This window comes from Eretmochelys imbricata, chromosome 9, assembly GCF_965152235.1.
Source record: "Eretmochelys imbricata isolate rEreImb1 chromosome 9, rEreImb1.hap1, whole genome shotgun sequence".
NCBI classification, from domain to species: Eukaryota; Metazoa; Chordata; order Testudines; family Cheloniidae; genus Eretmochelys; species Eretmochelys imbricata.
In genome coordinates this window covers 49586310-49609437 of record NC_135580.1, presented here as the reverse complement: position 1 = coordinate 49609437, position 23128 = coordinate 49586310, and the positions used below count along the sequence as shown (strand labels likewise).

The window sequence follows — 23128 nt, the reverse complement described above, 5'->3', positions numbered from 1 at the left end:
ACCTGGGGCGGGGTCGCGCAGGGGAACCACTCCCCGCCCCAGCTCACCTCCGCCACCCTTGGCCTGAGCGGGAAGCCGCCGCCTGCTTTTCAGTCCTCCCAGGCTTCCCGCTGAACAGCTGATTCGCGGGAAGCCGGGGGCGGGGGCGAGAGGCAGAGCGGGGAGGTGCATTCAGGAAAGGAAGCGGAGGCGGAGGTGAGCTGGGGCCGGGCGCGGGGTGGGGAGCTGCCGGGGGGTGCTCTGCACCCACCAATTTTCCCTGTGGGTGCTCCAGCCCCGGAGCACCCAGGGAGTTGGCGCCTAAGGCACCACTTTTGATGTGATCAGTGGGGGGAGCGACCACTCCCCCTGTTCCCCCCCAGCTACGCTCCCCCACCCCTAGGAGCCAGAGGGACCTGCCGGATGCTTCCTGGGAGCTGCCCTAGGTAAGCACAGCCGGGACTTCCCACCTCGCCCCACAACAGGTGCCTCTGGCTCTTAGGGCTGGGGTGGGCACCCACTACGGTGGCCCATGAAACCCTCCTGCCCGGTTCTGGGGGCAGTCAGGGGACAGGGGTGGATGGGACAGGGGTCCTGGGGGGGAGTGGGCGTCAAGGAATGCGGGGGGGGGGAGCTGGATGGGGCAAGAGTTGGCAACGACCCCCTCGCGGGTTGAGGAGGGAACTCGTTGTTAAGATTTTGGCATCTCATCACTGGTTACAGGGAATAGCCAGCATGGATTCATCACAAAGAAACCAACCTCATTTCCTCCTTTGACAGAGTTCCTGGACTAGGGGATTGCAGGGAAGCAGCAGACGTGAGATATCTTGATTTTAATAAGGCTTTTGACACAGCCCCACCTGACATTCTCTTAAACAAACCGGGGCAATGGGGTTGAGACGGATTTGCTAAACGGTGGGTGGGTGCACGCCGGGAAAGGCTGTGCCCACAGAGTAGTAACCAGGAGTCCGTTGTCAAACCGGGAGGCCACATCTCCCGCGGCCCCACGGGCTCAGCCTTGGGCGGGTGCTATCCAACACGGTCATTAGTAACCCGGGTAATGGAGGTGAAAACACGCGACTGAGGCGAGCGGCGAGCACCGCGGAGGGCAGGCCCGGACCTCGGTCACCGCGCCAACCCGAGCAGGCTCTGTCTGAACGCGGCAAGGCGGAGGTGCAGGGCAGCCCAGGGCAGGGCGGGACGCGCAGAGGGAAGACTCCCGCGCAAACCACCCCGGGGCGCTGCTGCCCAGCAGCCTCGGGGGCGCCAGGGCACAAACTCCCGATGAGCCAAGGCCGGAGGCAGCCGCAGCCCCAGCTCTACCCGTGGCGAGCGAGAGCACCAGAGGCCCGGGGCCCAGCCCCCGCTGACGCCCGGGGCGGGGCCTCAGGCCGCACGGGAGCCAATCGCTCTCACGCGGGCGGGCGAGGCCGCAACAGGCTGGGCTGCAGGAGCGTGGCCCGTGTCACGTGGCTCCGGTCACGTGGCTCCGTGGGGCGAGCCGCCGGTCGGTCACGTGATCGGCCGCCGCGAACCGCCGGTACCCGGCGCTCTTGGCGCTGCAGCTCCCGCGCCGGGATGCGGCCGCTCTGCGGTTTCCTGGCGCTGCTCGGGGCCGCTTCCTGCGGCCTCTACCTGCTGTCGGCGCGGCTGCGCCCGGGGGGCCCGCTCGGGGCCGGCAGGTGGGTGACGGCCGGGCCCAGCCCCCTCCCCCCAGCTCGGCTCCGGTCCTGCCCTCTCTGGCCCGGGGAAGCGGCTCCTCCCTGCAGCGGGAGCCGCCCACATCTCGCGCCCGTGCCTGACGGCGCCGCTCTCGCTGTGGGCCCGGGACCCCTGGGTCACCAGAGCTGGGCGCGAGCGCCCGTGGGCTGCCGAGGGGGCCGGGCTCCCCAGGCTCGTGGTGCTGCCGCCAGCGCCCGGTGCCCCTGGTGTGGGGCACGGGGCCGGGCCTACAGGCGGGATGCTGGGGTCCGGGAGCACGTGGGCCAGGGTGGGACCAACAGGCCGGGCCATCTAGGGCTTTACTGCACCTGCAGCCCTCCGTCCCAGCATCCCGGAGCCGCTTTCGAGAAAACCCTTCGACCCTCGCTTCGTCCGTCTGTCACCCCGCCGACAGAATTTGGAGGGTGGCGGCGCTGTGGGCAATGTGCTTTGCTGAGGGACTGCTGTGATGCCTTGGGTGTCCTGGAGGAAAGCCCAGAGGAGAATGACTGTTGTGATCTAATGCATGTGCACATTTTGCAATGGAAAATGGCAACTTTCAGGTGCATGCACTATTTCCCCATGTGAAAAGATTTTAAATGATTCAAGAGTTAGGAGGGTTTTCTCTATCTGATTTTGACTGAGGGTAATGTTCAGGATGAATGGGTGAAATACTGGATTTTTGTTGACCTGTTAGTATAGGGTGGCAGCCTAAAAAATATATCCCCACCATGTGATGATCTTTGCAGGGTGTGAAATCCATAGAAATATGGTGTTGCATGTTCTGAGCTATGTTTAGCAATAACAAATCAGTGTGAAATCAGATCTTTGAGAAGCTTTGAAACTAACAATGTTAGTGCCGGTCATCTTCGGCTTGACATACCCTTCTAGGATCCTTCATCTATCCTGACTGCTAGGATTTGGCAGATGTTTTGTGTGTTATTGCTTTGATTTATATTGTAGCAAGAAAGGTCCCTCTCCAAAGCTGTAGGTGTCCTTGATACTTCTTTAAAACAACAAATAGCAAAAAGGCAAGTGCTCCAGCAAATTCCATTATACACCAGCAATAGCTGACTGATGGTATGTCTATGCTATGGGGTTATGCCGACAATGTCCCAACTAGACATAACCCCATAGCACAGATGCAACCTACACCTGCAGAAGAGGTTTTTCTGTCAGTGTAAGAGTGCCACATCCCTGATGATGATAGTATTCTTACATTAACATAGATGTGTTTGCACTGGGGCTAGGGTGGTATAAGTATGGCATTCAAGGGTTTGATTTTTTTTTTTCACACCTGTTGTCCACTTAGCTATGTCAACCTTTTAAATGTGGACCAGGCCTAACCCTTACAGCAGCACTGTATAAAGAAAATACCCTGCTTCTGAAATAGCAGCCCTCAGGTAGTGTCCCCCATCCCAAAAGCCCCTGTAAAAGGAGAGGCTGTGTTATGTGCTCTGAACGGCAACACATTTGGGCCATATGACACCTAGGAAGAGTGAATTCTGACGTGGAGGACCCTCATAGAGAATACCCTGCTTCTGGCTGCTCAGAACCAAAGGGCCTTCTGCTTCTCTGCACTGTGACGCTATGGTCCTGGGAGAGTGACTGCTCAAGTAGGCAGGTGCAAGGCCAGGTAACTCTTAGTTAAACTACTTTTTTTTTTTTTTTTTTACAGCAAGCACATAAAAGCCTAGACACGTGCGGTCTATCTCTAGTTGGGATTCCTTTCGATTTTTAGCTCTGCCTAACAAAGGTTTGGCCAGCTTTGAGCCCTTTGTTGCCCCAAAACCAGGAATTAGCACCCAGAAAACAAGTCAGAGCAAGCAATAGCCCACCCTACCCACAGGTACTAGCTCTCATTGCATCACTTAACTGTGGATTCTAATATACCATTTGCTATGTGTTACCTGAGTTTGTTCTCTAGGCCCCTGTGCTCTTTGGGGCAGAACCTCAGCTGGTGCAAATTGTCATAGCTCCACTGAGGTCAATGGCACAAGGACAATTAATATCAGCTGAGGATCTGACCCTGCTGAAGACCTGCTCATGCCTTACTGCCTGGGGTGAAACCAGGTGACTTGTACTGACCAGTAACTCTTTCTAGCTTAATGTTATTTTGCCAATAAAGTGCAAAAAGGTCTCTGACAGTCAAGGGTAGAACGCTGTTTTGGAGCTTGGCAAGTGAAAAACACATGTGTGCACACAGTGAAAACTCCTTTAATGATGAGATATGTGTAGAGATGTGGACTCCCCTCTCGAACTGGAATGCCAGTGTGTGGCCCCTCGCACAGACTGACATATTCCAGACTGCTGTCTGGCTCTGTAGAATGGATGTGGTGTTCTTTAAATGAACTGTATAGGCCAGCAGAGGGCTGGGTGTTCTTTTACTTTTTCAGAGAGAAGAGGGCTAACAGATGCTTAGAGGTAGGACAAAAGGCAGGAGACTTGAATGGGTCCCCTTGATTTTTCTCTCTCTGAGTGAATTAACTCATTGACTCTGCGACGGGATTCAGGCCATGATATCTAAGAATGGGTATCTGTCTGTTAAGCTCATTTTATCTTTCTCTGTAACAGTTTCCCCAAGCTTGAACAAATCCTGATAGCTGTGCAGATTTTGTATGGTTGACAATTGTTTACGATACGCACTTTGATGGTGATAGTAGATGCACTCTCTCTTTAACTGCGTTGCATTTTATGGGTGTTTCAGACAACAATGGACAAGTGTCCCCTGCTGGTCTTCCCCAGTCAGGTTGGATGCTAGTCCAAAGAGTAGATTGTGGAACACAGTGATACCAACAGCCCTTGTCCAACCAGAGACAATTCAGTGTTTGAACTCTCCAGAAATCACTCTGCAGCCACAGAAGCAGGTGGTTGTGTCGGAATCTGCTTGGTGTGTTGGAGTTTTGTTGCCTACAGAGTAACAGCTGTTTCCTATTCATTCATCAGCATAAATCATCTGAGTGAGACTTAGTGGGTACAGTGGTGGAAGCAAAGAAACTTTTGCACACCCACAGCATGAGATTTCAAGATATGTTATGAAGCAATTTGTCCAATTCAGTGTGAGATTTCTGCCACTTGAGCTTTTTCCATCAGTTGCCAGAGGAGAGATGTAACCCATGATGACCTGTGAGGTGGAAACCAATAAGGAAGATGCACAGCACTTAACCAGTAGTGGAAGGTGAAAGATCTTCATACAGTCCTATTCAACCAGCAGAAGGGTGTGAACAATATTCTTCTTCAAGAAATGACCAGGTCCAATTAATCTCTGAGGAAGGGCCATCAAAGTGCCTAGCCCCAACCTCAAATTGCAGGAGGCAACAGTCAGTCCCTGCCATGGGTAAAATCTCCAGTTGTCACACCTCCATACTCAGCCCAAACACCAGATCCAGAGGGCAGCCAGTGGTATGAGTCGGGCCAGCAGCAACCTGGGATAGTCAGTGCCATGGTGGCCAAGAGATCCTGGCACTGGTGTCTCCAACACCTCCTCTGTGAGGAATGTCGGCTGCTTGCACGCAGCATGGTGATCTGTGCACTGGCTCCAGTCCCATCTAGTGATGTCCTGGATGCTGTTTTCAGTCCTGCTTCAGGGTAGGAGATGAATGCTCCAGGCTGGATGCAAACAGTACTGTTAATTTTCAGTTTGCTGAAGACCAGGTAGGGAAAACTCTCTCTCTTTTTTTTCTGGCAGTTTCAGCTTGTTCTGTGCAGGCTGGATGGGTCCGCTGAGCAATACCAAAGGTCGGTCATGGGAACGTTTGTCAAGCTGAATGGGTGCACTGCGTAGATAAAGCAGGAGCTTGCTCTGCAATATAGCACTGCTGTTCACACTTAGAAAAGGCCTAGGTTGGTGTAAAGCCTGCTGGTGGATTTCCTAGGAACTCTATTGTTCAAATGAGAATGTCCTTGAGTCACTAGCAATGTTCCCTCTAATTTTTTATATCCAGGTGCAGAATTAATTTTGTTATGTGAACCGAATATCGAGGTGATGTGTGGTGGGGGTGGGACCAAAGGGTTCGGAGAGGGCTTGGGGCTGGGGCAGAGGGTTGGGGTGCGGGCTCTGGGATGGGGACAGAGATGAAGGGTTTGGGTGTGGGAGCGGGTTCAGCTAGGGCAGAGGGTTGGGCATGGGGTACTGGGGGGTGAGGGCTCTGGCTGGGGATGCAGGCTCTAGGGTGGGGCTGGCAATGAGGGGTTTGGGATGCAGGAGGGGGCTCAGGGCTGGGGCAGATGGTGGGTGCAGGGGTGAGGGCTCTGGGTTGGAGCTGGGGAAGAGGGGTTCTGGGTGTGGGAGGGGGCTCAGGGCTGGGGCAGAGAATTGAGGTGCAGGGGTGAGGGCTCTGGAAGGGGGTGTGGGCTCTGGGGTGGGGCCAGGGATGAGGGGTTTGGGGTGCAGGCTGTCCCGGGGAGAGAGGACTCCCCCAGCCCTCTCTCACCACAACAGCCCTGGGGCTGGGGCCGGGAGGAGAGGCGCCTCTCCCTGCCGGCAGCCCTGCGTGCCCCAACTTGCTCCCCTCCCCGCCCACCCCCTACCTCTCACCTCTCCAGGCTGCGTGCCTACATGGATCTTTATAGCCTGCTGCATGGCCACGCAGCTTAGAGGGAACTTAAGTCACTAGACAGTTTGCCACAGACTTCCTCTGACCCGAAGTAACTTAACCTGCCTCAGTTTCCCCATTTGTAAAATCAGGTGAAAATATTTGACCTTGGCTGTCCATTTGTTAATGTGTGCAGAATGTCTGAGAGATGCTTGGAGTGTCAAGGGTTTATCATTTTTAGCTGGATCTCCCTCTTCCTTCTCAGGTCACTCAAGTTCCCATCAGACCTGGAGGAGCTGCGAGAGCTTGCAGAGTTTCTACAGTATTATAAGCAAGAGCACCAGAGCTATGTGCTGCTGCTGTTCTGTGCTGCCTACCTCTACAAGCAATCCTTTGCCATCCCCGGCTCCAGCTTTCTGGTACGCACCTGCTCAGCTCTCTAGTACTCTGTTCCTTTTCCCTCACCAGACTTTCCGAAGCTGGGATTTGCCGTAGTGTCGTAGCCCACTCACTGGGCTCTCTCGTTTATTGGGGTCACTATTTAACCCCCACTGTCCTGGCCTGTCATCTTGCTTCCAGGTGAACAGGACTTCTCTCTGGGAGTTTGAGAAATGCATTGCACACCCCTTGCCTGGGGACTAGACCTACTAGCCAGAGGCGGATAAAAAATACTACGTGGGCTGCACCATCAAGGTTTAGTGACAACGCTATGGGGTGAAGCTCATCCCTGCTCCTTTATATTCCCCCGGTTATACCTCCAAGGGTCAAAGCCTCGCACTGGAAGCTCATGCTCAGTTTAATGACTTCTAAGTCCTATTCAGAGTCACTGCTTTCAGGCTAGGGTTCCACATGCCATGTGACTAACATTCTCTGTTCATAGATGTGACCTTATGTTTGGCCATATTAAAATGTGTAGTTTTGGATCATGCCCAATTTACCAAGTGATTCTGTTGTCTCTGTATGACACCCCACCCCCGCCTTCCTCATTATTTAGGAAACAACCAGTTTTTCCATATACAATATCTACAGTGACTCTATGTTTATCTCTAAATTGTTGATAAAAATATTAATATTGAACAGCCTTGGGCTGAGGTCCAGTCTCTGCAGGATTCCACCCAATGATTACACGTGGCGATCTGTTAGTAATCCACTTACTGTGCACCTGGTTGCGTCTGGATAGAGCTGGTTTTCAATCAGACTGTTGTGCGGTGCTCAAGCACTTTACTCATGTCCATGTTTTTGGTTCACCCTGGTTCCTGCCACCTTGAATAGCTTTAAATAAGTTCTAAATATTCCTCTGCTATTACTATTCCATGTCAGCAGAGGTTGTAGTTGGCCTGGGCCTATTGTCTGATCACAAATGGGAAGGGGGAGGCGCCCATGAGACAACCTCTGCTAAGATGCTGGCTGCACTGTGGAAATGCTTTAGGTCACCTGAGCCAGGTACCTTTCAAGCCCTGAAACTAAGGGACTGAGGGAAGAACCGAGTGAGTCTCCTCCATAAGGCAGCTGAGCTGCCTGACTCAAGGACTGAGACTGCAGTGGTCAGTTCAGACACTGCTCTCCTGCACTGGTGAAGTTTCTAGAATGAGCCATGAGTCTTAACCATTTGTGTTATGGTGGCACTCGGAGGCCACAGCTGAGCTAGGTGCTTCCCTGCCCCAGATGTGGCTGGCATCTTATGCAAAGGTGACAGAGCTCCTCTCTTTGGAACGGTTGATGCTGTCCCCAAACTCTCTGCCTTCTCTGGATGGGGGATCCTCTCTCTGGAGCTTTAATACAGAAAGTCCACAACAGGCAGTGAAGCTGTGCCCCTGTGGGAGCAAAGGGGATGGCTGGCTCCCCATCAAGCTACCCATGTGGCCAGAGGAGGGTTGGGCTGGCTGTGATTGTATATGCATTGCTGCATGCTTTTGTCCAGTCTCTTATTCATAAAGTCTCACTCCCTGCTTTTGTTCTACCAGAACATCCTCGCTGGGGCTCTGTTTGGACCATGGATGGGGCTCTTGCTGTGCTCTGCTTTGACTTCCGTGGGTGCCACCTGCTGTTACCTGCTCTCCGGGGCCTTTGGAAAACAGTTTGTAGTCTACTGGTTTCCTGATAAAGTGGCCATGCTGCAAAGAAAGGTAAAGAGATCCTTGCTGCTAGTCCCTCTGCTCAGGGCATGGGGACAAACCCCCGGTGATGGGCTGACTGGAGCAGAGCTGAGCTGTGATTCTACAGCCCCGTCTTAGCTCAGGGCTTGCATTTGTGGTTCCTTAGTCCCCTGTGTCCTACCACCATGGCAGTTATTGTCCTTCTGGCTTTGGAATCAGTCCAGTGGACCCAAAATGTAAGCAACATGAGCTTTTCAGAGGGAGAACTAACCATATTAGCTATCCCTTGGATAATGGAGTAGGTACTCCTGCTCTGAGAGCAGGGACATGGTAGTGCCCTCTAGCGTCAGCCCAGTTTGCTTTGAAAAGGAATTGGATGAGTGGCTCCAGGGGGTTCCATGTTTGTGTGTCAGTCTCTCTCTGCTCCTCTCAAAGGTAAATGCACCCTGAGAGTTGAGCTGGGCTCTGCTTTCTCATGCATTGTCGCCAGCAGGCCAAATTGGGCCTTCAGAGATTCCTTAGCAACCTCTTTGAAGGCAGGTGTAACTAGCTGGAACTTGGTAAGTAACTTTGATGCCCAGGAAGATACTAGCTCGTTCTGCCATAACCCTGCTTGACCAGTACAGCTGACAAGAATAAAATGCAGTGGACACTTAGGAAGGGTGGGATACTCTGAGCTCTCAAGCAATAATGGCTGAATTCTGCAAACAGAAACTTGGCGTAGATTCAGTTCCTGTATTCACATTTAAAAATCAGCTCTGGCACAGAGACCGCCTGACTTGGTGCCCCACCTGTTCGTGCCTGCTGACCAGTCCACCTGCCGTCCCCTGCTAGGACTGTCCGGGAGTATATGGGAAGGCTGCTCTTGTTTTGCAATGTAAATTGGTACAAATCCTTAAAATGATCTAAGGCATTACAAGGGCTGGAAGCTGCTTTAAGCCAGCCCTCTTAGTCTTGTGTCTGTTAAACAGAGCAAAGGCTGTAGGCTGGCTGAAGATGTTTGCTGCACAAGAGCTTTAGAGTGGTTTTAACTGCAGAATAATATTGTGGAGAATGCAGCTTGGAGGCTGAGTGCTGGCCGGGGGCGGGGGGTGTGTGTGTGTGTGTGTGTGTGAGAGAGAGAGAGAGAGAGAGAGACTGATGCTGCCTTGAACTGTGCCCTGAGGGGTCTGCACAGAAACAGCAGTGCCTCCTTAGCCTGCAGCCCCAAGAGTCAGCAGAGCATGGGATAGTGGCTGGCCAAGCTGACAGGTGCCTATTGTGCTAAGGAGGTTGATGGCTCCATGGGACAGGAGGGAGGGGCTTGCTGTGTCCTTCTTTGTCCTTTTTAACCCCTCCAAAGTCTGGCCACTAAGTGCAAAGCCTCCCTTAGGCAGTATTGTGCTGTTAGAATTGATCGGTGCCCGTGTACAGCACTGGGAACACTCCCAACAGCTGTGTTACTGAGGGCCCGAGCCTGAAAACACTGCTGTCAGGCGGAGCGTTTCCTAGTGGGAGTGGAGTCAGTCAGGTAAGCGTTGGCAGGAGCAAGCCCTGCGGGTGTGGAGAACGTCTGGCTGATCACATCCTAATGCTTTCTCCCAGTGCTGCTGCCTGGACACAGCAAAAGGTGCACTTACGCTGTTAAGGAGATGCTCAAGGGACAGGGCTAAGGTTGCATGTTCACCCTTCCCTTCCACACTGTCACTCGGCTGCCTTTTTAATTTTAAGGATTACCCATTATAGTGACCTTGAGAACCAATTTTCACTAGCAGAATGGCGCTGCCGGAAAGCAGGGTAAGTTGCAGGGAATGCAGCTGCCCTTTGTGTAAGTGTTTTTTTCGATCATGTCTGTCCGTCAGTGATTGCCCCCTTTTCCACTGGTCTTTCATGCCCCAGGTTTGTGCGTATGTTCACTGGGTGCAGCTGCTGCACAGACGAAGCTGATCCTGGTGCACGTGGGTACGGTGGTACTAAGCTACTCTGGTTTGCTTTTATTTCTGGGCTGATGTTACATTGTGGCTTATTGAAATGAAGTCCTGACCTTCTGCTCGTGTCAGACTGGGTGTCTCAGCTCTGCAGTAGTTGGCCAGTAACAGGCAGTGGCAGCACTGACCTGGTTTCTCTTGTCCAATGGCAGGTGGAGGAGAACAGGAGCTGCTTATTTTTCTTCTTGTTGTTTCTGAGACTTTTCCCCATGACCCCAAACTGGTTTCTGAACCTGGCGTCTCCGATTCTGAACATCCCGGTTTCTCAGTTCTTCTTCTCCGTCCTTATCGGTAAGGGGCTGGGGCTGGGGGCGCGCAGGCTCTGTGTTCAGGAGGGGATCAAACCCAACCTACTCTATGCTGTTATTAGAACCCAGCAAGCTTGAGAACGTACCATGCTACACTTGAGGAATTCCATCGTTAAGGGTCCCACAGCAACAGTCACGTGTCTGTGTTAGTTTCCTGATTCGCTGCTGTCTGTGCCCTTACACTGTCACCTCTTCCCAGGGTGAAATGGCTGTTCCTTTAGAGAACTTAGCTGTCGTCGGGTGTCCCGATGCTCACTGGTTTTTAATGAGTGCTGGGAAATGGCATTGCAGCTCCGCTGTTCAACACGAGTGATTTCTAATCTCCCCTGTTCGCACAAACCCACACAATGGCCCTGCAGAAGCTTGCCCCTGGCCCCAGCCCCATGTGTGCTGCCCTCTCTCCAGGTGCTGTACAGCATATTTGATGCAGATTGCCCACTGCGCTGCTGCAGCCAGGTTGGCCACTTGGCTGTGTCGGGGCTGGGAGCAGAGCATTCCCAGTGACAGGACCCCAGCTGTGTTAGATGAGGCTGGGCGCAGCCTGTCCAGAAATCCTTCCCCAGGATGGAGGGGCAGAGAGGGGGCATTGCTTGTCCCTGTCTCCTGCTTCACAATGGTTAGTGCCCCTTAGTGCTAGCGAAGGAAAGTGACCCTTCCAGGGGCACTGAGCTGTACTCCCCCATGTGCAGCTCTCACTTTGTCAGCACACCTGGATGCAGAGAAGATGTGACCTTTGACCAGTGTCTTACACTGTACCCTGCATGCCATCTCCGAGCAGTACAGATCTGTGGTGTCTAGCCGGAGCCATCCTGAAGACAACACCAGGGCACTAGGGATGGTTGTCTAGTAACAGGCTTCTCCCTCTTCTCTTCCAGGTCTGATCCCCTATAACTTCATCTGTGTGCAGACGGGTGCCATCCTCTCACAGATCACCTCCCTGGATGCCATTTTCTCCTGGGGCACGTTGTTTAAGCTACTGGCCATAGCCATGGTGGCGTTGATACCAGGCACCCTGATTAAGAAATTCAGCTGGACACACCTGAAATTGGATGAAAAGGACCAGAGCGTTCGCCTGCTCAACGGCAGAAAGAGCTCATGATGGACCGGGCGCAGCAGCTGCTCAGAATACCTGATTGTGCATTTATGGGGATGGTGCAATCCTCAGCAACCAGATGGTGTTTTAACTTGCTGCCTGCACTGCCTCTTCTCTGCACAGGCCAAGGCAGAGGACAACTGCAGTTCTTAAATCTTTTTAAATCTAGGAGGAGATGTGATGGTCTCGTTTTAAATGGTGCTTGTATAAATGTGAATGTCTGGGTTGCTGGGGAGCTGCCAGTGGGCTTTGGAAAAATCTACAGGGCCATTTTCTGAGCCTGGTGAAGTGCTGCCACATTTAGTGCCATAGTGGAGCTCCTGGCCTCCACAGAGGTTTGCCAAGTGTGTCCGGTGCCCTGGGGCTCTCCGAAGTGCTGGTGACTGGCATTCTCATGGCGGTTGGTTTAAGGTGGCTGTGGTGGAGGTAGAGCTTAGTGAGGACTGGGCTGGCTGTGATAAATGAGCCACTTGTGTGCCCACCTGCACAGCGAAAGCAGCTCTGCTTGCCCTGGCACACGGAGTTCAGGTGTGTTCAGACAAGGCCTCCTGCAAGGCTGCAGTGTGTCACTGCCTCCTTCCTCCCCAGTCTCCGTGAGCTGTGCAGTGGGGCTTTCACTGGAGCTGAGCTAATGCTACAGGCTCGAGGGTTAACAGGCCCCCTGCAGGGTGATTGTGCCTGGGGGTACTGGGGAGCTTGTGCCTGGGGTACTTACCATGCTGGAGCCCAGACCAGACTTCCCCTTGCTTGGTTCACAAGGATCGTGGTTCCTGTTGTTTTGGATTCAGTAGAGCACAAGTGCCCTTGCTGCATCCACAGCTGGCCTGCTCCTTTCCTTCTGGCACAGGGTACTTCTAGGCACACCTCAGCCCCACCCCACCCAGATCCTTTCCTGTGATTGCTTGTTGCTCTACAGCTCACTTCAGTGGCATGTTTCCCACCGTAGAATCCCCCCTCCCCACCAGTTGCTGTATTCTTCAATGTCATTCTTTTAATGCTTCCGAAGGAATCAGAATAGCTGTACTTCCTGTCCCAGGGAAGCCCATTGCATCCTCATCCCTTGTAGCCTGCCTCCAGCAGTGGCCAATAAATCCCCAGTATTTCAGCAGAAGATACAAAATCTCCTGCTGCTTCCATAATGCCCCTGGCCATGTGTGCAATTCTGTGCATGGAAAGAGACTGCCTGCTTGAGAAAATGGATACACAGCTCCAGAAGTAGCTTCGCTTGGTTATCCAGCCTGTCTGGTCCAGAGTCAGTGCTCCTGGGTTTATTGGAGTATAGTTTCTTAATGCAGGAAACCAGCACTAAACCTGGTTACTTCACAGCCAAGCCCTGAGCTTTTTACTTGCCTATTTCTGAACAGAGGAAACCCCAGGAGCAGTATCTCCAGGGAATCAGTCTCAGCATCACTTGTGCCATCCAAGTGTTTGGGGAAATAGCAACTCTTTCTGTCTGTATTTAGCTGTTCAGGAGCTGTGTCCTGCTGACAAGGTTTCATACTGAGGAATGGACTTCTCTGCAGCGAGGTTGTCTGTGCCTGTGGCAGGTACCATCTGGGGTGCATTGTGAATCAGCTGCTCCTTAGACAAGAAGACTGAAGGAAACGCAGCCCAGAAATCCCTGGCTGCTGAAGCCCATCTGAGTGGTGATTTGTCTCCTTGCCTGGTCTCACCAAGTGCCTTACCACCCAGGTGTCTGTGTTTACATGTAAATTACTGCGTCTCAAATAAATGGTGGTGAAACTTTACCAAGCAAGTTTGTTAAATGAAGCGAATGTCGTGCTTGCAAAGGTGGCTGGCAGCAAGCAGCCCCTATACTTCCCCTCAGAGCTAAGGGATCGCTCTCACACCTGGGGAGGGTAGCTCAGTGTCCAAGCCCATTCCAGGAAGCCTCAGGCAAGAGGTTTAGCAAAGTGGCTGTCTGTAAGGCACTGGCCTGAGAATAAGTTCACTTTGCCCAGTGAGCCGGAAGTTGCTGCTAACCAGTCTTCACTGCCATTGGCTGGAAACTTGCTGGTAATGGCAACTGGCAATGAGAGGAGATCCGTATGGTCAAGGAAACATCTAGAGCATAAAGTTCACTTGTTTGTGGCCTTTGCTTAGCATTCCTGCTGCACTCAGATGCCCTGCAGTGGCGTGTCAGTATTCCCTGACGCGGGATGTGCTGCCATCCTACCTTGCAGTGTCTTTCCCAGTTTAAAATGTTTTCTGGAAGAGCTAAGCATGCTGAAATTCCCTTGAGGCTAGGGCCTGTTGGATTCTGAGTTCACTGCCATGGGGCTGGTTTCTCAAAGTCTGGGAGCTAACACACACCTAATCCCAGCTGGATTCTTAAATGAAGTGTTCTCCCGCTTTTCTCATAAGAACGGCCAGACTGGGTCAGACCAACAGTCCCACATAGCCCAGCATCCTGTCTTCCGGTAGTGACCAGCGCCAGGTGCCCCAGAGGAAATTAACAGAATAGGGCAGTTATTGAGTGATCCATCCCATCACCCAGTCCCAATATCGCAGTAAGAAGCTAGCGACACGCAGAGCATAGAGTTGCATCCCTGACCCTCTTGGCTAATACCCATTGATGGGCCTGTCCTCCGTGAACTTATCTAATGCTTTTTTTCAACCCAGTTATGCTTTTGGCCTTCACAACATCCCCTGGCAATGAGTTCCACAGCACTGTGTGAAGAAGTACTTCCTTATGTTTGTTTTTAAACCTGCTGTTAATTTCATCAGATGACCTCAGGTTCTTGTGTTTATATGAAGGGGTAAATAACTTTCTTCACACCATTTGTGATTGATTTTTTTTTTATAGACCTCTATCATATTTCTCCCCATAGTCATCTTTTTTCTAAGCTGAACGGTCCCAATCTCTCCTTGCACGGAAGCTGTTCCATACTCCCGGTCATTTTTGTTGCCCTTCTTGGTACCTTTTCGAATTCTAATCTATCTTTTTTTGAGATGGGGCGACCAGAACTGCACGCAGTATTCAAGGTGTTGATGTACCATGGATTTATATAGTGGCATGATGTTTACTATCTTTCTTTCTATCCCTTTACTAATGGTTACTAACATTGTTAGCTTTTTTTACTGCCGCCACTGCATATTGAGCAGAAGTTTTCAGAGAACTATCCTCAATGACTCCAAGATATTTCTTGAGTGATAACAGGTAATTTAGACCCCATCATTTTGTGTGTGTGTGTATGTATATATATATGTATATGTGTGTATAATAGTTGGAATTGTATTTTCCAGTGTGCATTTCTTTGCATTTATCAACATTGATTTTCAAATATTTTGATGCCAAGTCATCCAGTTTGAGATCTCATGGTATCTCTTTGCAGTCTGCTTTGGACATAACTATATTGAATAATTTTTGTATCATCTGGAAACTTTACCACCTCACTGTTTATCCCTTTTCCCAGATCATTTACGAATGCTGAACAGCACTGGTCTAAAAGATCCCTGTGAAAACGGACTATTTATTCCTACCTTTTGTTTCCTATCTTTTAACCACTTACTGATCCATGAGAGGACCTTCCCTCTTATCCAATGACTATTTACTTTGCTTAAAAGGTTTTGGTGAGGGACCTTGTCCAAGTCTTTCTGAAAGTCCAAGTACACTGTGTCTACGGGAACACCCTTGTCCATGTGCATGTTGATACCCTCAAAGAATTCTAATAGATCGGTGAGGCATGATTTCCTTTTACAAAAGCCATGTTGACTCTTCCTCAACATATAGCATTCATCTATGTGTCCGATAATTCTGTTCTTTACTATAGTTTCAATCAGTTTGCGTAGTATTGAAGTTAGGCCTACCGACCTGTAAGTTCCAGGATTGCCTCTGGAGCCTTTATAAAAACATAGGAGTTACATTAGTTATCTGCCAGGCAACTGGTACAGAACCTGAGTTAAGCAATAGATTACATACAACAGTTAGTAGTTCCACAGTTTCATACAAGTTTCCACAGACCCTTGGGGTGAATTCCATCTGGTCCTAGTGAGTTATTACTGTTTATCACTTTCTTCCAAAACCTCCTCTACTGACACTTCAATCTGGGACAGTTCCTCAACTTTGTCACCTGAAAAGAATGGCTCAGGTGTGGGAATCTCCCTCACATCCTCTGCAGTGAAGACTTCAAAGAATTCATTTAGCTTCTCCACAATGGCCTGATCTTCCATGAGTGCTCCTTTAACACCTTGACCATCCAGTGGCCCCACTGGTTGTTTAGCAGGCTTCCTATTTCTAATGTACTTACAATTTTTTTTGCTGTTAGTTTTTGTGTCTTTTGCTAGTTGATCTTCAAATTCCTTTTTGGCCTGCCTTATTTATGTTTACACTTGACTTTCCAGAGTTTATGCTCCTTTTTATTTTCCTCAGTAGAATTTGACTTCCAATTTTTAAAAGACATCTTTTTGTCTCTGACCATCTGTTTTACTCTGTTTAACTGTGGTGACTTTTTTTTTGGTCCCTTCACGGTTTTTATTTGGGGAATACGTTCAGTTTGAGCCTCTGTTATCATGGTTTTTAAAAGTATCCATACAGCTTGCAGCATTTCACCCATGTGACTGTGTTCCTTTTAATTTCTGTTTAACTTGAGTCTGGTCTACACTACACGGTTAGGTCGATGCAAGGCATCTTGCATCAACCTGGCTGTGGAAGTGTCTATGCTTTTAAATTTCACTCTTGCTGGCAAAACTGCTCCACTACACCGATTTAATAACACCATTTCCCTGAGTGGCATAGAATCAAGGTCGATGTAGTTAGGTCGACAGAGGGTCAGCGTTGACACTGTTACTTACTTTGACTGTTACTGGCCTCCAGGTGATGTCCCACAATGCCCCACATTGACAGCTCTGGTCACCAGTGTGTACTCTGCTGCCCAGGGGCCAGGTGGACAGGAAGCTGCCCCTCCCCTTTAAAGCCTCGCAACTTCTTTAAATTCCTTTTCCTGGTTGCCTGGCTTGGTGAGCACATCTAGTGGAGCAGCTCTCCACTCTTGTGTGCTACTGCCCAGCTGACTGTGCCAGCTACGTGCTCCAGATACACTCCTGCCTGGAGTACATAGGTCGTGTTGGATCTCCTGGGGCTGTGGGGAGATGAGGCTGTGCAGGCACACTTCCAATCCAGCCACAGAGCTGTTGACCTCTGTGAGCGGGTGGCTCAGGGCATGCAGGAGAAGGGCTACAAGAGGGACCAGCAGCAGTGCTGTGTGAAAGCCAAGGAGCTGCAGCGGGGGTACCAGAAGGCTAAGGAGGCCAACAATCCATCTGGTGCTGAGCTGCAGACCTGCCTCTTTTACAAAGAGCTGCATGTCAACCTTGGAGAAGACCCCACCACCGCCCCCCAAGAGCCCTATGGATAACTTTGGAGGACCATGAGCCCTCACCATGATCAGCGAGAGGGGAGGGTGGACAAGGAAGAGGCGGAGGAAGCTGGTGGACAGGCGACTGGGGGATCCAGCTGTGCAGTGAGCCAGGACCTGTGTTTGACTCCAGTGCAGTCCAGCCAGTCCCAACAGGTGAGCCTGATGCAGGGAAAGGAACCTCTGGTAAATGTGCAGTTTGCTTTGAAGTTACAAGGGTAGAGCCCCCAAAGTAGCAGGACACATCTGTTGAATTACTCTCTATCACTTCTGCTAGACAAGGCAGTGGTAGAACCAAGAGAGGTAGAGTTGCTCTCTGCTCCTCATTCCTCTCTGGAGTTATGCAGAGGGGGCCAGGCGGAGCAGTTTGTTTACATGCACCAGGACGTCCTGTGAATCCTCTATAGAGATCTCGCTGACACTTTTATGCAGGTACTCTGCAATCCTCTGCCAAAGGTTTCTGGGGAGGCCTGCCTTACTACTTCTGCCACGGTAGGACACTTTTTCCCATGCCACTTAGCAGTTAATTCAGCAGGCATCATTGCAGCACATGGGCTAACAGCATATGGGTCTAGGTGGCATCAGGATGCCAGCAGTAGCTGTGCTCTCTCACTCCTGAGGGTGACAGAGGCAGAGTGGCTACAATCACTTCTGCCTGTGGGAATTGGTGCCAGTATTGAGTTTCATTGCCCTATATAAATAAATTCATGCCTGGGGTGTATCCCCCTCATTCTGGCCCCACCCCAAGAGCCATACTCACCAGGGCTGGTGCTCTGACTGATGCCATGCTGTATCAATCCCAAGGAGAAGGGAGAAGGCAGTGCTTACAACTTCTGCGGATCAAGGGGAGTGAGTTCAGTAGCCTAAGTTTTGATTTTTGTTGTGAACACACTGACAATGCTTCCTGTGTGTGTTATACCTGCAGTTGCTGCTATTCTGGCCTTGAGGCTCTCCCCCCTCTACACCCGCCAAAAGTCTTAGCCAGATGAGATGAGTGGGAGAAAGAAGCGGGCTCAGGATGACCTATTCCAGGAGATCCTGCAAGCCTGTGCTGCAACAGAGAATGAGACCAGAGCCTGGAGGATCACCCTTGCAGCCAGCATGGAGAAAGAGAGGGGGATGCACAAGGAAATAGTGGGGCTTCTCAGGCCGCAAACAGAGATGCTGCAGACTCTGGTAGACCTGCAGGTCCAAGAATCCCAGGCTCACCTCCCTCTGCAGCCCCCGCCCCCTCCACATTCCATGTGCCATGAGCAATTGCTGTGCTACCACTCCACCCCAGGGGACATGAAGACAATCAGAGCTGCCCATGCACTGACTTGTGAAAGGCACAGTTGGTGCATGTGAAATGGAAATGACTGTTGTTTCCCCTTCATACGTTCTGTTTCCTTAATTTATTAAGTTCTAAATGTTTTATTATTTGTCTGCTTCTGTCACAGAATAAAAGTTCACTTTCTGGAACATAATTCATTTTTATTAGTTCACAACATACGCTGGCTGGTGCTGAGCAGGTCTGACATCCACCAATTTCATGTTACTTCATTTTGTCACAGAACCTATAACAACGTTCACAGACAACATTAATAGGTGCATTGACAATGCTCTATTTCCTACACACACACACACACACAGAGCAATTACCACAAGATTCATTCTGGGCTGGAAAAGAGAAAGTCCAGGTAGAGCATACTCCAGCAACCCACACTACTCTGGCTCACTATTAAAATGGTCTTTAACAGCCTCCCTGAGCTGTACAGCTCCACTTTGAGCTCTTCTTCTAGCCCTTTTATCTGGCTGTTCGTATTACCTAGAGTCACAGTCCTGCATAGCAGGAGGTGATTAATAGCCCTGTGCCCTTACATGAGCACTGCCCCGTGGTAGATTTCTGACTCCAAATTGATTCCCAGCTGACCAGTAGCAATCTAGCATAGGAAGTTTCTACAGTGCAGTCACCACTTGCTTCTTAGCTGTCAGTGCAGATCTCCTTTTGATGTCCCTGCATGGGAGGGCTGGGGCAAGTTCAGCACAGAGATCCAGGAATGCGGCCTTGCACAGCTGAAAGTTCTGTGGCCACTGCTCAGTGTCCCAAACCTGCATTACAAGGCGATCCCACCAGTCAGTGCTTGTTTCTTGGGCCCAGAACTAGTGCTCCACCATCTCCAGCTGCTCTGAGAACACCAACAACCTTGAATTGTTTCTTTTTATATCCCACAGCAGTCTAGCCTCCAAGGAATCATGTTCCCCATGGGTCCTCTTGCATCTCTGCAAATACTGAGGATTAGGTATCCTCTCTATGCTCATGACAATAGTGCTGAGCTGTGCAGGTTCCGTGCTTCTGTCAGAGGGGACAGCCAGCAAGGAGGGATGTGGGGATTTTGGAGAAGTGTGAACTATTACAGGAAGCAGATGAAATGATGAACTGGAGAACATTGCATTACAGGCAGTTGAACCCATGCTCCATGTCACCCCTGTGCATCTCATTTTGGCTCCATGAGGCATTGCAAATACGTCTCAAAACACTCTACACTGGGTGGTGGCGAGTTGCACAGGATACCTACCCATGGTGCACTGCACTCTATCGCTACAAGCCCTCCCAGTGAGGACAGAGCCCACGCTGACATGTGGCGAGTAGTGTGCTCACACACAAGCGATGCAATAACTGGTGGCTCATGTAACATCGGTGGACATAATTTTGTAGTGTAGACCTGGCCTAGAGTCTTTTTGTGTAGCTCCCCTTTTTGAAGTTAAATGCTGCTATGGTGGGATACTTCGGTATTTCCCCCTACAAGAAGTTTAAATGTAGTTACATTCTGGTTGCTATTACCAAGCAGTTCAGCTATATTCATTCACCTCTAGAACCAGATCCTGTGCTCCACTTAGAACTAAATCAAGCAGTGCCTCAGCCCTGGTGGGTTCCAGGACTATCTGCTCCCTGAAGCAGTCATACAGGAAGCAGGCTCAGAGGTTACCTTAGAGCAGTGGTTCCCAAACTGTGTTCCGCGGAACACTGCTGTTCCACCCGAGGTGAATAGGTGTTCCACGAAAGAATCTAGAATTTAATTTTGACTCTTGCACTTGATTTTCGTACTACGTTATACACGCTTTCCAGTTAGAAATTGTTCAAGTTATTTTAAATTTGTATTTTTGCTTTGTTTTAGAAAATAAAATATATTTGAGCATAAATAACGCAATTGTTTATTTGAACACCCAACGACTACAAAATAATATATGTGTTCCGTAATAGGCTAAAAAGTGTTCCGTGGCCAAAAAAGTTTGGGAAACGCTGCCTTAGCGCATGCCTACCCAATTGGGCCCTGCAGAAAAGAGCCACTGGTGGTACCAGTGCACCCCTCCCCCCAGCACACACAGTGCGTACTCAGAAGGTTGTAGGTCACATGCCTGGGCTGGGGCAGATCCACGTTCAGTTCCCTCCTCTCTCTGAGAGGAGCAGGGACGTGAACCCAGCTGAGTGCGCTAACCATTGGGCTCTGGGGTGTTCTGGGGCACGTCTCTCTCTCACCTCTTGAAGCAGTTCCATTTTGCATAACAGGCCGAACGATTCACTGGGTCTGAGCGAGAGAAAATCACTAAAGCTAGTGGTCAGGGCATCACCTGGGATGTGGGAGAGCGAGTTCAAGGCCGTGTTCCGCTGACTACAGTATGTATATAGAGGGGAACAACTGCAACAGGGGAGCCTGAGCCCCGCCACCAAACGCACACCGGTGAAGTGGGAGATGGGTTCAAATGCCATCTGCTTTCAGGTCAAGGGGGAATGGGAATCTCGGTTTCCCGTGTCCTGGGTGAGTGCTAGACCCCCACCGCTAGTGGTAGAAGAGGCAATGGGGACACTAGCACTTTTTATTTTTTTTGGCAAGGAAGGACTGGCCCTGGCTCAGGTCCCTGACTCCAGGAGTGTTCATGGCTGAGAATCCGGAGTGGAGATAGGCACCTCCCCCTGGCAAAGCCCAGTCCCCTTTGAGGGCAGGGCTTAGACCACACGCTTCACCTTGGCATTACCTCATGGGTAGCTCAGTGTGCTGCCTTCTGAGAGTCCCATTCTTAGGCACCTGTTTCTCTCCATGCCTTGTACAAGGAGCCTGGGCATCTAACTCAGGGCTGCAGATTCCACAAGGCAGCAGGGCACCTGCAGGTTAGGCGTTGCAATGCTGAAACTAAGTCCCCTTTGTGGATCTAGCACAGGGTGTTCTCTATGTCCCACTGGCACACCTCCATGTGGTGATGGCTGGGGATTAGCTCTGCCAGTCTGATGCCCTTCCTGCGGGTGCTCACTCTGTCTCTCTTGGGACCCTCTAGTTCCCTCTTCATGGCTTGGCCCTCTGGACAGGTCACTGTAGTTTTCCCCTTCCAGGGGGGTTTGTGTACCAAGGTCTCTGTACCAGGCCATCTTCCAATTCACAGCCCATCAATAGTGCCACTTCCTCAGTGGCTGATAGGGGAACCTGAGCCCACCTTTTACTCCTGGTTCCAGCCCAGGGACTTTACAACCAGTGGATAAGGTCTGCACTGTCCCACGCCTTGCTACTCTTGTCCTGGACTGTCTCCTACATTGCCTCTAGCAGGCTCCTTCTCCACCTTTCTCTGGGCATGCCCTGCCCTCCATAGCCTCAGACAGTGGCTGCAGATCTCCTCCCTGCAGCCCCTTTCTGCCCTCAGCTCCCTGTCCAAGTGAGCTTCATCATTTAATTAGTCCTCATTGTTTCCTGGCTCCTCCAGGTGCAGCCGCAGTGCTTAATTGGCTCACCTAGCCACCATAACCCCTTCAGAGGCTGGTGTGGGGTAAATACCACATCACACCAGCCTTTCCTCTTGCTTGAGTGAATTTAGTGTTGTTGGAAAGTGCTGGGGGAAATGGTCCTACAGCCCCACACTTCATGCTGCCTCATGCGCCACCATTTTAAGGCCCTCTAGAACATTACCAGAAACCAGGCTTAAGGTAATGTGATGTAAAGCTCCCACCTCAGGCCTTATCAGACCCCCTTCCAAGTTATATAGAAGTGGAGCTGGTGTCTCACAGATGCTACGGGAACTGTTACTACAGGCCTGTGAGAGGGTGAAGGCACTGAACGTGAAACTCCTTGAGGCTCTGTCAACTTCAGGAACCTAGCAACAGTCACAGCGTCCTGCCATTGGGCACCCTACATGATGTCAGTGATCCCATAAAGTTAAATAGCCCCTGTGGACAGCAGTTGTGACAGCATATCATCAGGTGCATTAAGGTGAGTTAATAATGTAATGCCAGGATGCCCATGTACCCTAGGGCCAGGCACCTCTTTATAGGAAACAGACTAAATTACAGAGTTCTCCTGTATCTTATGTTTCAGAGTAGCAGCCGTGTTAGTCTGTATTCGCAAAAAAGAACAGGAGGACTTGTGGCACCTTAGAGACTAACCAATTTATTTGAGCATAAGCTTTCGTGAGCTACAGTTCACTTTATCGGATGGATCTTATGTGCTTGTTCGCCAGATGATGACGAGGCCTCTTGCTTGGGAAGGGTGGATAGACTCCGAAGCATTTCCTGAACCCTGGCTCTAATGAATAGCTCCTTTAGCACTGTACCATCCCAGCTAGGGTTAGATAAGACACTGGCTAATAAGGCAGGAGGGTGAGCCTTGGGCCTGGCCTTGTCTGTCTCCTTTTACAAATGCAGTTCTTTCTGATTTCTCTTTTCCTCATGAGAGGTGGGGGAGCTGGTCAGGCACCCTGCCCCACACCACGGCTGCTGTCTAGCACACATGCAGCACCAAGCCGCACTTGCTTTAAAAAGTATGTGTGGCACCAGGCTGTGGCTGCTTTCAGACATGCACCCTTGCTCCTAGGTTCTGAGCTCTCACACAGTATCCTTTCCAAATCTGTATTTGGTAGCTTATCTAGTTATTTTAGTTTCCTGTCATGTGATGTCAAGCAGTCTTCACAGAGGCAATTGTGCTTTCTCTTGGTGCATGAGCTGTTAGGATGTAGCAAGACTAACCTGAGACAAGGGAAGAGGGTGCAGCTTGAATTTGTTTCACCGCAGCACTGAGCTCATCCCAAGAGGAGGGTAGTGAAAGCCTTGGAGCTTGGTCTGCTAGCAC

General features: G+C 50.8%; 2 protein-coding genes across 2 annotated transcripts in view; one reads left to right on the top strand and one right to left on the bottom strand.

Annotated features, from left to right (window-relative positions):
- Nucleotides 1-1499: 1499 nt before the first annotated feature.
- On the top strand, nucleotides 1500-13427 carry TMEM41A (transmembrane protein 41A; the record flags this gene model as incomplete). Its single annotated transcript, XM_077826953.1, has 6 exons — nucleotides 1500-1661; nucleotides 5369-5418; nucleotides 6481-6634; nucleotides 8180-8341; nucleotides 10431-10569; nucleotides 11462-13427. Coding segments are annotated over 6 exons (891 nt in total), but the record flags the coding sequence as incomplete, so codon positions are not given.
- A 5090-nt stretch (nucleotides 13428-18517) lies between these two features.
- Nucleotides 18518-23128, bottom strand: part of MAP3K13 (mitogen-activated protein kinase kinase kinase 13) — a 140568-nt gene continuing 135957 nt past the window's right edge. Inside the window, exon 16 of the mRNA XM_077826628.1 lies at nucleotides 18518-18592. Coding sequence (XP_077682754.1) covers nucleotides 18576-18592 — 17 coding nt within the window. The 3' untranslated portion in view covers nucleotides 18518-18575. The remainder of the gene's footprint in view (nucleotides 18593-23128) is intronic.